At 38.2% G+C, this 15,580-nt stretch overlaps 1 protein-coding gene across 1 annotated transcript; it reads right to left on the bottom strand.

The window, feature by feature from the left end:
• Nucleotides 1-1,875: 1,875 nt before the first annotated feature.
• Spata4 (spermatogenesis associated 4) lies at nucleotides 1,876-13,006 on the bottom strand. The gene is made up of 6 exons (XM_057752961.1): nucleotides 12,789-13,006; nucleotides 11,910-12,039; nucleotides 11,430-11,548; nucleotides 11,100-11,320; nucleotides 6,503-6,619; nucleotides 1,876-2,051 (listed from the first exon to the last, which is right to left on the bottom strand). The coding sequence occupies exons 1-6, from the start codon at nucleotides 13,004-13,006 to the stop codon at nucleotides 1,912-1,914; spliced, it is 945 nt and encodes a 314-aa protein (XP_057608944.1). The 3' UTR covers nucleotides 1,876-1,911.
• Nucleotides 13,007-15,580: the final 2,574 nt, after the last annotated feature.

Consider the following 15,580-nt stretch of genomic DNA (forward strand, 5'->3'; position numbering starts at 1 on the left):
CCCCTGGTCCTAGCTCCCAACTTTGTTAGTTCCTCTATATGTTGAAGGGGAGGTCTATAATCTTCTCCAACCCTCCCATAGGGACTGGGATGCAGTAGCCAATCCACTTGTGGTTGCAGAAAACTTGGTAATCTCGGTGGATGTCATGGACTTGGTGGCAGTGGGATGGGTCATAGTCTGCATCTCAACAGATCCCCACCCACATAACACACATCACTGAGCATTCCACTTCAACCCAACTGCAAAAAAAAAAAAAAAAAAAAAAAACACGAGCTCAGCTTTCTGGCCTCACTGGCACTGCAAGGTCAAAGGTCCCTAGGACCCATTGGCAGCTAAGGAAAAAGGCACTTGTTTCATTCTCAAGAAGGATTCTGCTGCTATGTAAAGCAGTCTGGCCAGGTAGAAGAGCAAATTAAAACCCTACAGGACCTGGCATGCAGAGTCTGAGCCCCAGGGACTGATTCCAATACAAGCCCCTCACCGTGTTCTTTTGTGGCCTCTAGGCTGGTGCCTCTCCTCGGCCCCCACCTGTATTCTCCTCATAGTAATGATTACCCAGTCTATTCAGACTTTTTTTTTTTTCAGGAAATATTGAGCTGACCCCATGTTCAGTGGACCAGATAATTCTGACAAAATTTCCTCAGGTCTCCTATCACTATCTGTCAGCTTAAGGTCCTGCCTGGGACCAGAATTCCAAACCTTCCCTTTTTCAATATTTCTATTCAGCTGTAAGTGGCTTAAGACAACTACTTTTGTCCCAAAGGACTAAAAAGCTAAGTCCCCAAGATGGGGCCACCAACTTGGTAGAGCTGATGCCAATATTTTAGAACACTGGCCCAGGCCCTATCAGCTTTGCTAGAAGATGTGGTTTTGCTGAGAAACAAAAAGTGAAGTATTCTCAGAAAACCCCTGATGGCTACCTGAGCATTGCTGACCACAGCAGCCATGCTTGAACACTCCTGACCATGGCAGTTAGCACATGAATGCTTCTGACCACAACTGAAGTATCTCCAGTGTTCCCATGGTTACCCACCTGGATATTCCAGTGTTTGAGCCCCCCTCCCACCAGTGCCCCTATATAACCCAATAAACTTTCCCAGCTGGGTGCTACTATTTCTTGTCCCAAGAGTTTGGTTGTGTTCAATGGTTTCTTGATGCGCCTACTTGTCAACTTTCATTGACCTGTGTAGATCTGTCTGCAAGACCTGGGATTTGAGGACCTTAAAGATTAGGGTAAAATATAGTCTAATGGTGTAGACAATTTCACCTTTATTTCAGCGTACCTTTATATATAAATGAAACAAAGAAAGCAAGGTTTCTTGAGTTGTTTGAGTTCAGAAAAAAAACATTATCAGAAAAACATGTAAATAAATGCCAATAAGCATATACTAAATATTAACAAAGCAACCATTTTCCAGAACTTTCTCAGGGCAGACCACTTTAAACACAATTGCCCGGCATATACTATAGATTATATCTGGAAAAGCATGAAAGCGAAGCAGAAGGCCATACCCAGATTCAGAGGATAGTGCTCAGCACATCCTTTCACTAGATGGGGTTCTCTAGCTATGGTCCAACATCCAACAAGAATAAACATGTCTTATAAATTGAATGTTTGTTTCAGGAGGCATGAAATTGCATCCAAGGACAATCCAGGGAACAAAATGCACCTGAGGCAAAAGGCTCTCTGCATGTTTTCCTGGAGCCTCTCTCACAGTTCCCCAAGGCCTTGTTCAAATGGGTCACCTGTTTGTGCATGTTCTGACGATACTTACAAGCTATTTGTTGTATCACATAAAACAGACAAATGTTTTTTAGCTCAATTACAGCTAAGACACCAATTTGTTTATTAATTAAATACTTCCACGACTGGCTCATTATGTTCTCATATTGTGGTAGGTGTTAGTGACATTACTTCTTCAAATGTACTTCACATGGGTCCGTCGTTGTTTCTTCCACATTTCTCATGGGTTTTGTGACAGACTCACAAGGTTTTCCACTTTGCTTCACCTTAATTTCTCTATGTATACTGTCATCATTGCTTGATTTTTCTGAGATATTTAAAGTAACAAAGAATTAATTCATGGTTATGAAATATCTATAGCCCTATCAGTATCTCTCTAATACATCAAATATATTCAGCACTAGTTATACTTAATGAACAAAATATTTAAATCATATAATATAATACATGAATGCATTACCTCCTCCAAATATTGTCAGCAGTGCCTAAAAATATCCAGGGTTTATTTTGGTACATTTTATATAACTCAGTATTTTTAGATATTGCTTCAGAAAGCAGCTGAACAGAGACATGATTTTGTACTTAGCTTTAGCATGGGTCATAACAGAGTTTATAGAACTCCCATTACTCTGTCATACACTCTGCCTGCCAGACTCCAGATCATTCAGTTCTAATATGATGGGCCAGTGGCAATTAAGAAATCTGACTTTGTTGTCCCTTGAGACACAAGACTGAGGCAAATGAATATAGAAACTAAAGAGTATAAGTTTTGAAATGATAACTTGTTTTACTGCTAAATGGAATTTTGTATTCCAGAGAACAGCCTACAATTTAGTGAGATTCTGACCACACACAAACAGCAGAGTCCTTAGAGTGTAGTACTTCTTTCTCCTTTTATTAATTAGCTTTCACTTCATAAAAGCTGACTTGAAGTAATCATTGTATCCTTTCAGCAAAAAAAAAACTGACCTGAAATTACTTGAATAAAAAATTTTAAATACTTTTCACATATTAATTTCTCAAATCAAACTCACACCATTCCTCTATTCTTTGTGTGGCTCAAGAATCTAAGTGACTAGAACAGGATTGAGAGAAGTAAAGAACAATGATGTGTGTCCAGCATCCCATCCAGAGGGTATCCTCCCTCAAATATATCAGCCATTTGGAAGACAGAAGAGCATCACAGATCTTAAAGGGCCATCCAGAGGGTCACTAATAGGAATGCTGAAAGAACACTATGAAGGAGGAAGTGTCTACACAGCAGTGTATTTTTTCAAATGTTTAATGCAAACATTCATTCTATTTGAAGTTCTCTATGAAGTAATGAGAACAAGCTGTTTTCATTTTCTTGTTTCTTTCATTTTACTTTCTTATCTAGTTATTTAGACACAGCATCCCACTATGTAATCCAAGCTGGCCTAAGACTTAGACTCCATACCTTGCCTAGTAGTTTGGCGGTCAGTTTTTCTAAAGACCTGTGTGAGGTTTTAGAGCTTCCCAAATTAAATAACCACAATCAGAAAAGTCTTTCTGCAATTCAATTAAGCATTCTGGACTTTAACAAGGTTTATTTCATTCACAGTTCTATCTAACAGCTCACTATCAAAAATATTAATGACTGGAACTCAAGCAGGGCAGGAACATGGAGGCAGCAGTTGATGCAAAGGCCATGGATGGCTGCTGTTTACTGGCTTACTTCCCATAGCATCCTCAGCCTGCTTTCTTATAGAACTCAGGTCCTCCAGCCCAAGGATGGCACCACCACCTGGCTGGGCCCTCCCACATTAATCACTAATAAAGAAAATGCCCTCCAGGCATGCCTACAGCCCAGTCTCCTAGAGGTGTGTTCTCAATTTAGGATCCCTCCTCTCTGATGACTCGAGCTTTTGACAAGTTGATATAGCCAGCACACAGGCCCTGTTCTAAATTCTTTTCTTTTAATTAATTAATTTACTCTCTTTGAATATCATTGTGTGAACGTGCAGGTCCAGGATTTTGTACGTTTCTTGCCTCCCTTTCTTACACAGGAAGGAAACCATCCTCAGACCATTTCCCATCCCTAATTAGATCCAACAGCCATAAGGAAAATAAAGGAAGGAGATGAGGATGGAGCAAACTCCCTGTGGTCTTCCCACCAGGGTCGATTCCATACTGTTTCTACTGACAGTCCCACCAAGCTGGAGCCTTTATTACAAATCCCGCTTGTAGAAAAAGGCTTATGGAACTTTGCTTTATTTTCTTTTACTCTCGCTTTTCATTGGAATGCCAAAATGTTGTCTTTTTTTTTCTCTTTACTCTTTGGTGGGCCCACCACCAAACTCCCAAATAAATTACACACAGAGGCTTGTTATTAATTATGAATGTCCAGCCTTAGCTTGATTTGTTTTTAGCTAGTATTTCTAAACTCAAAAGATTCCTGACTACCTTTTGCCTCGGGGTCTTTTCTTACTTTCACTCTTCCTCCATGGCAGGTTGGGTGGCTGGGTGGATGGCCCTTTAAGTCCTCCTCCCCTTGTTCTATCTTGCCCCTTCCTCTCTCTTCCCTAGTGTTCCTTCTACTTATATTCTGTGCCTGCCAGTCCCGCCTATCCTTGCTCCTGCCTCTCTATTGGCTGTTCAGCTCTCTATTAAATCAGCTGTTTTAGAGAGGCAAAGGAATCACAGCTTCACAGATTTAAACAAATGCAACATAAACAAAAGCAACATCTTTATATCGTTAAACAAATGTTCTAGAGCATAAACAAATACAACAAACCTAAAATAATATTCTACAACAGAAGTTGAAAGGCAGGATGTATTCCTAGAATATGAAGAGATTCTGGAAATGTTTTTCATATAAGCATCGTAAGTCATATACCTGTCAAATTCTAAAATACTAAGTCTTGTACACGACTCAGCTAGATGATGAGTTAAGGGGTTTTAATGAGCTGTTTCATGTATAGATATTAAAACCTACAACCTGGGCTCTGAAAAACACTTGTTCAACAAGGCCATTGAACAAAGCAAAAGTAAATAATAGTAATTTATGAATTTTTAAAAAGAATCAAAACATATATATATATAATTTATATCAGTATATTTAAGGCCCCCATAATTCTTTTGTAATGGATCTACTGAGATTGCTTTATCATATCTGATGGAAACAAGGAATACCACCTACCAATTAAAATTTAGCATGTAAAAAACACATTCCAATATGAACAAGTATGCTCTATAAAGAACTTGATAGTATTTTAGAACTGTCAAATAAAATGCATAGTATCTAGTTGCTGTGGGACAATGGTCTTTTCCTTTGTAAAGATTTATCATTTGTATTTTAACAAAACACTGGCCAGTAGTCAGGCAGGAAGTATAAGTGGGACAACGAGGCAGGAAACAGAGGCAGGGCAAGGAGAACAGGAGAATTCTGGGAAGAGGAAATGGTCAGTCTGCAGTTGTCACCCAGACACAGAGGAAGCAAGATGAGAAAGCCTCACTAATAAAGGTACCAAGCCAGGTAGCTAACAGACAAGAATAAGGGCTAATTTAAGATTTAAAAAATAACTAACAAAAAGCCTGAGCTAATAAGCCAACCACTTTACTTATTTATTTATTTATTTATTTATTTATTTATTTATTTATTTATTTATGGTTTTTCGAGACAGGGTTTCTCTGTAGCTTTGGAGCCTGTCCTGGAACTCCCTTTGTAGACCAGGCTGGCCTCGAACTCACAGAGATCCGCCTGCCTCGGCCTCCCAAGTGCTGGGATTAAAGGCGTGCGCCACCACCACCCGGCTACCGGTTTATAATTAATGTAAGCCATTGTGTATTTCTTTGGGATGATCGGCTGTGGGACCAGGCAGAACAGAAACATCTTTCAACATCTAGTAAATATATATTCAAGATAAGTATTGTCTTTTAAGTGAAAATGTATACTAAGTAAATATGTTATTCACTGTAAATAACCATAGCCATATATGGCAGTAAACGTCTATAACCCCAACATTCAGAAAACTAAGGCAGGGGTATTGCCTGGACTATAAAACAAGGTGGTGTCTCAAAATAGAAAATTTGAAAATAACTTTAAAATTCATAAAATTTACAAAGAACCTTGGTTCTTATCAGCTAACTCTGGCAACTCCAATTTGTGAGCCATAAAATTTCTTGGGCAACTAAGTTACCCTGCAACTGTAGAGTAATTTCACAACCAGGCAGAAAACAGGCTGGGTGGTACATCCTGTGTAGTTTATCTACACAAAACCTTGAAGTCCATTACATATTCTCATGTCTGAAAATGTTGCTTTGATTTTTCCAGCCATCAAAAATTTGGGGAAAAAATGTTTTCTTAACTGGTAAGCTACACAACAGCTGAATGGGCTGTCCTTGATCCCATGGTCTGTGGTTTGCTGTAATTCAGATGCTTTCTGTGTTGATGAGGTTTACAATGACAAGTGTACTCTTGTCATTTTCTTCTGGAAAATACAGCTCATCCCTTGACCCCAGCTATGGAGGGACTGAGTTTTGAGCTCTGAGAGAAGCTTCTCTTATTTCTGGCAGATACACTTGAGGATAAATGAGAACTCAAATGATTAGTATAGTGTGGTTTGGAGAAGACCACCTTTGGCTACGTTACTCATCTTGTCGAGAGACAGAACACCACTAAGTCAATACCTGGTTTTAGGGTGAAATTCAGACTAACATTTTAACTTATTCCAAAATTCTAAGGGAACAATTTTTAAAAATCCACTTATCAGACTAAAACTTAAAAACAAAACTTACGTAAAACAGACACAGGTTTTTCCTTAGAAACCTTTCGTTTATATCTGTGCCCATAGCCCTGTGCAGGAAGATGATCAATTGTAATTTCTCCCACAGTTGGTTTGACGTTAAACCACCCTATAAGATATAAACACCAGTCATTTTTTAAATCCATATGAGAATTATTAAAAGAAGACATTGGGTTTTAATAATTGAGGACATTATTGTTTTTATCATATTCTATTAGTTAATAACTCTTCTCCCATTGGTCATTTTTGATGAACAAAGTAGTCACTGTACTTGAAATTATTGCTTTAAAGGTAGTATCTTTATGTCCCGTAATTTTTTTTATTTTGTTGCTTGTAGTGCATATGTGAAGGGTGAGGTGATGCATGAGTGTCGTGGATTGAAGGAGTTGTCTCTCTCCTTCTACCATGTGGGTTGTGGGGATACAAAGAGGGTCTCATCAGGCTTTGTGACACTTTTTTTCCGCTGAGACTTGCAGGTGGCCCCTCCTGCTTTAGTTGGCTTGATTCAAGATGTTACATAAAAAGATAGATTATAAATTTAATTCATTCTAATAAATTGCTTCTATTGCTATGGACACACCTTGAGGTATCATTATACAGCTCAAAATAAATCCTTTAATGCCAGTACCCCAAGCCCTCCACTGTGGCCCATTGTATCCTACAAGGATATTGACAACTGTCACTGTAAGTTAGTTTTATCTATTTCTGTAATTCATGTAAATAAATCACAGCATATATTTTTATTTTGCAAACAAGTATTTACTTTAGTGACAAAATTGTTTTCAAAGTTCTTAAATTTCTTTTAAACTAATACTATTTTGAGCGTTGTCCCTCTATACTTAAAGGCCCTTTCCATCCTTGTAGCTAATTTTACACCAAGGTTATTTGCTCATCACTCATGCTGTCTGAGGGCGAAAGAAACACCCACAAGCAGCATTCCCATAACTATAACATCTCTACTAACTGCTTTGGAATAGATTACAATAAAAATTCTTATAATGAAAAGTACCAAGAATCAAGATGAGCCCAGTGAAATGGCCCAGCAGGATAAAAGGTAAAGGTGGGAGAGCTAATTCCAGAGTTGTTCTAGGACCATGTGTGCTGTGGCAAGGGTGCTCGCACACACCACATACGCACACACCTACACACACACACACACACATACACGCAACAGCAACAACAACAACCAAACAAATCAATAAAATTGAAAAATACAAATCACCATAGGAGACGGAGCATTGTTTAAAGAATGAGAAAAGTGACCATAGCCATATAAAGCTATGTTCAAAAGAAACAAAATAAAGAGCAAAAGTGATCTTTAATTGAAATAAAACATTCAGTAATGTCTGGTTGCTTTAAAAGTAACCTGACTGGGTTGTAGAGTGTCGTGCCTAAAATCGGAACACCTGGAAGCTAAAGCAGAAGGATCATGGTTTTCAGACCACCTTGGGCCACCGAGTGAGTTCTATGATAGCCCAAGTGACACTTTCCAAAAGCTAAAACAAAATAAGCAGCAAACGCAGAACAGCAACCACAAAATGTAACTAGTAAAATAATAGACAAAAGGTTTAAGTGAAATATGGAGATGGCAGAACTTTGTCTCTGTAGTCCAAGTTTCTTATAGCCTAAGGGAGATGGTGCAGACATTAATTTTAGAACACAATAAAGTACATGTTAAAATTTCTAATGTAGCATTAAAGTGTGGAAATTTGAAGTTTTCAAAATTGATAACAATTCAGACCAACAGAAAAGAAAAAAAAAGATGCTACAGAAACAAGATAAAGTTTAAACCATGATGATAGATCTGAATACAGAGATGACTATAGGCAACACTGATGATCTAACAATGAGAGTTGATATGAAACAAATAACCTAGGTCCACTCAGTAAGACACTTTATATCAGAGCAAAATTAGGGGCTCTGAGATATATCAACACTTACTTATTAAGTGATAGTTGTTCAGACAGTCTGGATGTTGAGGCGGGCGACTAAGTGAAAGAGAACTCAGAAGAATAGACACAGGAGGTGGAATGTGAACGGACATATAAGTTAGGGAAAAGACAATAAACCATTCCAAAAGTGGGGCTAAAATAAGCCACTCCTCAAAGAAAACAGAGCTGAATTAAGATCTTAAAGCAAAAGGCTCCACTTAATCACTTTACATAAAAGTGATATTGGGGACACAGAATAAACTCTAAAGTTTTTATTTATTCTTCATTTACAACATAACACATCAGCATATATTTTTGAATTATAATAGCCATTTTAATTTCAGTTTGGAAGTTTGGAAGCCTAGGTCCTCTGTGTGGAGTCTTCCAGTTATGAACTTTAAGGATCAGCTGAGCCGGTTGTGTTCCTTCCTGGAAGCTCTGGGGATGAATTGGCCTGCTAGTGCAAGCTCATTTCTGCATGAAGTCTGCCTTTGCACTTGCGGGTCTGAGTGCTTTTCCTTCCCTACCCATCATCCAGACATAGTTGTTTTGGTTTGGTTTGGTTTGGTTTGTCCTAGACACTGGGCCGCATGGTTTCTCATACTTCCTATGTTCCCCGGGCAGCAATCTCTCCCATTGCTGCCTTTTTTTCTACTTAAAGATATTTGCCTATAAGAGCTCATGTGATAGCCCGCCTGATTCGTCTGTTGTCTATTTCCTATTATAAATTCCAAGCGTTGGTTAGACAAAAGACTCTCTGCAATATAATGTGATAAATATACTTCTCAAAGATGTGTTCTGCACATTACAAAGCCCAGTAGAATCAACAGAAGTTTAGATGTATTGATAAGGGTTTTGTTTGTGACTCTGTTGTGTGTGTTTCTTCTGTTCTTAGTTTTTCTTTTTTTTAGGTTACTTTATTTATTTATCTTTTTATTTGTCTGTTTTTTTAAGAGAGAGAGAGAGAAAGAGAAAGTGTGAAGTTGGAAGAGTGAGGATAATCCAGGAAGAAATGAGGACAAAACTGTAATCAGAATATATTGTATGAAAATAACTTTCCCTTTCATAAAGTGAGAGGGAAGATGGGGAGGAGTTCGGGGAGAGAAAACTCTAATCAGAATACATCATTTGAAAACAAACTATTTTCAATAAAATAAAAAAGACAATTTTTTTGCAAAACAACAAAAGCAATAAAAATAAGTAAAATTAAAGAAGCCCAATTTAAAAAGAATATAAAACATGGAGATATAGCTGGACATGGTGAACCAGGCCTTTGATCCTATCACTTGGGAGACAGGAGCAGGGGAGCAGGCAGATTTCTGTGGATACAAGGCCATCCTGATTTAAAAAGCAAGTTACAGGACAGCCAGGTCGTCTGTGACACAGAGAAACCCTGTCTGGAAAAAAAAGTGTGTGTAGGGGAGATATAACTAAATAGTAGAGAACCTGCCTAGCATGCATGAGGCCCTTGATTCAATCACTAATAAAACTCATACACAACATGCAAACACAAGTGTGTATGTGTGTGGCTAAAACTGAGAATAACATTGTAGTATATATAGCTTAACTTTATTTTAATCTAGGAAATTATTGGCACAAGTAGGAAGAAGGGGTTAATAATATTCCATTTCTTAAGCTGCATAAAGATGCACAACTGTTTGCCATGATCTGCAGCTTCTCAAACTGTTCATGTATTATATACATGGTGTGCAATACATTTTGCAGCAAAATTGTAATGTTTAAGACACACACATCTTAAATATAAAATCCTGCAAAATTATTAATATTTTCTTTGCTCACAAAAAATTGAGCAGATTCAGAGGTCATAGCAGCTCATGAAAGAGAAACAATATAGGAGTTTTAAAAATGAACATAGTAAGGGAAGACAAAAGGCAAACCGTTCTCATATGGGGGGGGGGGGTATACAAATAGCCCAAATGTGGAGAAGCATTCATGCTGCAGCCCTTCCACCTTCCAGAGACAGGAGAGAAAATGGCTCTTTCCTTCAGTAAATATTGTCCAAAGGGAAGAAACATCCTAATGACGTACATATTTACTGAAGAGTTAGCTTGCTACGGAAATTATCAGTTTTCTATGTGTGAAATCTAGGCAGTGGATAAGATATAGATATGAGAAAGATAAAACCAGAGGCCAGAAAACAAAGACAGTGACCGGATAGAACACCACTATCACTTACTTTGTCACCTGCCTGGGACAACTGATGGGCTGTATGGCAAGAACTCAAGGTGACTTAACAATCTTTTTTGGTGAGCCTTTGGAAAGCTGCCCTTCCATCCACATACCAACAACTCTACTATGGAGAAAATATCTCTGACCGAATTCTCACACACAGCATTGAGACTGAATCATAATCTTAGTTCTTCCCCAAAATGTAAGGATGGCTTGAGTCAAATGTTCCTGCTCTCTTGAGTTATGGTTGGTAGGTGAACTTATTTCCCACAGACGTTTTGTTAATAGACAGACAAACGTTTCTAAAAATGGGACATCTATCCTTATGTAACTTTTGCTTCCACAGAAAGGAATGGATTGAGAAAGAATCCACTCCAGTGATAAGAACTCATTAAAATTTTTCTCTCATCGAAGCTGAAGAATAGCCCTGCTGATTTTAGAACTCACCTGTCTCTAGGGAAAGCTTACCTGGGTTCAATTTTCTGCTTAATTTTCTTTGCAACATTTGTAAAAGGAAGAGGAATTCTATCTTGAGTTCATTGCTGAGCATATTAGGATTGCTCAGTAACTCTGATAACCTAATGTTATCCTTAATAAACTTTGAAACTGTAGACCTGGGAACGAGCGGCAAACGCATTTGGTAACTATAGTCTGTGAAATTGGCGTAGTCATCCTGGACACATTTAATTCTGGAAATAAGAAAGAAAATATTGTTGGCACCCCATGTCTTACCAATGAGCCTTATATCATGACACATTGACACTCAATTATATAGTTAGAAATTCTCAAACTACTTACTCTCGATGTGTTAGTAAAGTGTACACCTCCTGGATCATTATTTCGGGCACCCCGGCTTTACAGTGAATTGTTCCATGGATTAGTTCTTTAGGTAGTTTAAATTTTTTCTTTGCTAGAAACTTCAATAACAGAAAGAAAATACTTCGTCATCAGAAGTTCTAGAATAATACCCAAGTGCTATGAATTTACTGTAATCAACCCTCTTCCCCTTTGAACTAATTTTTTGGTTGATTACCAACATTCATTATTGTTTTTCATGAAAGTCACTATTATGTACCACACTAATTGATATATGTTAAATTTCACAGGTCATTTATAATTTTGTAATGTAAACAATTGGAATGTGACAAACTTCGGTTGTTTCCTAGACAATGCACTCTGGCCTTTCTGTTTTTCCTCACACACAGATATCAACAGTGTAAAGAATGCAATTTTCTAAAACAACCTTCACAGTAAACTGTTGGTAATTTATTAATTTACCTTCTCTATTTGTGCCCAGTTATCCAACTTGACTTTTAAGGAGGTTCCGTTTTCAAAGGATGATAATCTAAGGTCCCAGGGGTAATATATACAAAATATCTCTGCAACTAGGTAGCCATTTGAAAAATCCCTAATGCATAACAATAAGGAAAAGAAAAAGTATAGTTAATATAATTTACATAATTTTGTAATTAATGGCTGTCTAATACTTGATAATGACGAAACATCTAGAAAAACTTGTATTGGTTCATTTTTTTGAGGACTCTCATTGGGAAAGCAGTTTGTTAAAATTATTGTCTACGACTTTTTTTTTAATGAATCCAAATTATTCGCTTTAACAATATTTCCTAGTAATTCAAATGCTCATTGAGATTTCCACGGGTGTTTGTTTGAAAAATCCACTATTGAAATTAGTAAACTAGAGTTATTTGCAAAAGAACCATGGTCTTCATTTTTACGGACTTTTGTTCACATTCCATAGTAACGGCCAGTAGTTACATTCAGTGTAGTTTCTGGTAAAAAGAGGCTTTTTAAATCTCAGGTAACTCTCAAACAAGACGCTATTTCTAAAGGAGAGTAAACTAATTCTTCTTACTAATACAAAGAGCCCTTGGCTTTTGTAGTTATCACCAAAGCCTTCCATATTAGCCTAAGTCAAAGTCAACAATGGAATGATCAGTGGAATAAAATCAATGAAAAAAATGTTTCACGTTTTTCTTGAGCATCCTTTTGTGATGTGCATGCCTTGTGGGATGAGTGGGCAAGCGGGGAGGGTGTTTCCATTAGGAGCAAAAGCCAGACTAGAGTGGCCAAGCGCTGCAGGTGTCCGAGGGAGGCTGAGACCGCAGCCCTTCTCTGGGGCCTGGCTGGCTTCCGCACCTGGTGATGTTCCTAGGGAAGAAGCTGAGATCCAGCCCCTGGAGCCAGCGCAGGACCGAACGCGACAGGCGGGAGCTCCTCGGGGGGTGCGGATACACCAGACATTTCTTAGTCTTCTTTCGGGCGGGAACCGCTGGCGGTAAAGCCGGTGAGGCTGGCTTGGATGGGGCTGCCGCCGGCAGTGGTAAACACTCCTCAGTCTGGCCGGCGGCAGCCATGGCACTGTCTAAGTTTCTATGACAACAGACAAACTGTGCGTGGGTGGGGGCGGGAGTGGGACGCTTAACGTCAAGGGGCGGGGCTTCGGTCTGGACGTTGAATCTGTAGCAGTGGTTGCTCCGGACCTTTGGAAACTTTTTAAAGTTTAGGAAGTGAACTGTACACTGAGTTCCGGTATCTCTGTACCCATTGGAATGTCTGAGGAACTTAAACCTTAGACAGAGCTTTAAGTATAAGTTGGTTTCATTTGCAATATGTTGAGAGATTTTTTTTTTTTTTTATATTCGGGCTCACACATTTTTATATTGTGTATATTATGACCTGTCAGCAAAGGCCAGTATTCAATAAAGCATTTTGAATAAAGATGTGAGAAAGCTATAGAATGCAATAAAAGTAGTTTTTTTCGGGGGGTGAGGTGAGGGTAGGGGAAGTAGAGGATAGAACTGGAAGCCACAGGAATTTTGTTTCAAAAAGAAAAATAACTTTAAAATTTATCATAACAGTTTCCTTAATGATTACATCAAATGTCCATTAAAGTCACGTATTTTAAAACAATTTATAGATTACATTTTTATACTTCAAAGCGTCTTGGGGTGTATGATTTTATTCAACAAATATTTACTGAGTCCTTCTGTGCCAGTAATGTAGACACTTGTAATTCATTAGCGAGTGATGGAGAAAATAAAAAGTTATTTAAAATGGTCATAGGCAATTATAAATTAAGTATCTATGTAGGAAAGATTATGGAAACACCTTAAAGTCTTTATAGCAAGAATATATTTAATGTCAAATATGAATACATATTCCACAATATAAAACATGGACTGAATCTTCTTGGTGGCACTATATAATATTTTGTTGAACGCTTATTTGTATTTGTATGTGTGATCATTAGTAACAAACTAATGTGAATTTATACGTAGTTAAAATAAGGGCTGGAGAGACAGCTCAGATGGTTAAGGCACTTGCTGCTAAAGCTTCAGACTTCAGTTTGTACAGTGACAGAGTGAGAAAAGTCAGCCCCTCAAGTTGTCTTTTGACATTATATGCACTTGTGGCACATGAGTTCCCATAAAAAAACATACATACTAAAACAATGTAATCCTTACAGAATAAAAATGAAAGAGAGAAATGAAATATCGCTGCTTTCTCCTTGCTCAGTAATATGTCATATCAATGATTCATTCATTTAATGACTGTCTTTAAGAAACTATCTTGAAGCTATGAAGTGGAGCTTAACTGTCTGTTATTATAGCTCTTAGTTACATATGGATGTTTGTAGTTAAAGTGAAATCAATTTAATACAATAAATTCAGTATTACTGGCTACCTTTTGTCTGTCCAATACCCATGCATGGTCCTCTCTATCATACTAGATAACGCTGATACGGGCTTCACCACTGTGGGAACTTCTTATGAGGTAGAGATATATTTGTGTAAGTGTAAAATCACTTAAACTGACAAGGTGGTGTGTGTGTGTGTGTGTGTCCAACAATGAAATAGGTAATTTGGCCTGAGGTAGTCTAGCAAGTGCTCTCTGAGGAAATGATCTTTGATTTGGATTTCAGAAGGCAGTATTCTGAGTTGAGAAACAGTTCCAGAGCCTGGAGAGATATCTCAGGGGTTAAGAGTTCGGTTCCCAGCACCATGTCAGGCTGCTCACAACCCCTGTTACTCCAGCTCTCGGGGAATCAGACACTGCTGGCCTCTACGGAGAGCCTGTACTCACATGAACGTATCCACACACAGACGTATCCTTGTAACTAAATATATTTAAGACGTGAGCTTTAAGGAACTGGTTCTTCTTATCATTAGCTATGTGGCTTTGGGGCAAGTTATTTAACCAATCTTATTTATAAAATATGAAAATAGGATAAAACTTACGGGTTTCTGAGGATTAAATATAAACCTCAAATATATAGTTTTAGAGCAACAGAAGACACAGGTAGTACTTTGTCTTTGGTGTATATTATCATTTCTATGAGCCTGGAAATAAGTTTCCTTATAGAAGAAATGGCAGTTCCACATGGAATGACCAATGTGAATAAAGGGATAGAGAAATGGTTTTTAACAACATGTTTGTAATGAAAATAGAATCTCATCGCTTTCCCCTTCCCTCACTCCGGCCCGTCCCAACCAGCCTTCCTTGCTCTGATCCCATACCTGCCCTCTTAAGTTAATATCCTTTTTTGTTATTGTTATATACACATATCTATATGTATGTTTATGCAGGTGTGCGTGCGCATACGCGCACACACACACACACAAAGTAAATTTTCCCCTACTGCTAGCTCAACTAACTTTCTACTGTGCATTGGATTAAGTTAATGTAAACAAATTCAGGGAATACACACACACACATACACACACACACACACACACACTGCTGAGTCTGTTTTGCTTGGCGGTGTATCTATGGTCTGAAAACTGGCCACTCTGCATTGGACAACCAATAAGGGGCTCACCCCTGGTGGAAGCTCACTGTCCTTCTCTGAGCGGTCAGAAGTTCTCTGTAGTTCTTTGTCTAGGTGTGGGACCTCATGAATTTTTCACCCTTCCATGTTAGCATGTCCG

Source organism: Chionomys nivalis, chromosome 20 (assembly GCF_950005125.1).
Source record: "Chionomys nivalis chromosome 20, mChiNiv1.1, whole genome shotgun sequence".
NCBI classification, from domain to species: domain Eukaryota; kingdom Metazoa; phylum Chordata; class Mammalia; order Rodentia; family Cricetidae; genus Chionomys; species Chionomys nivalis.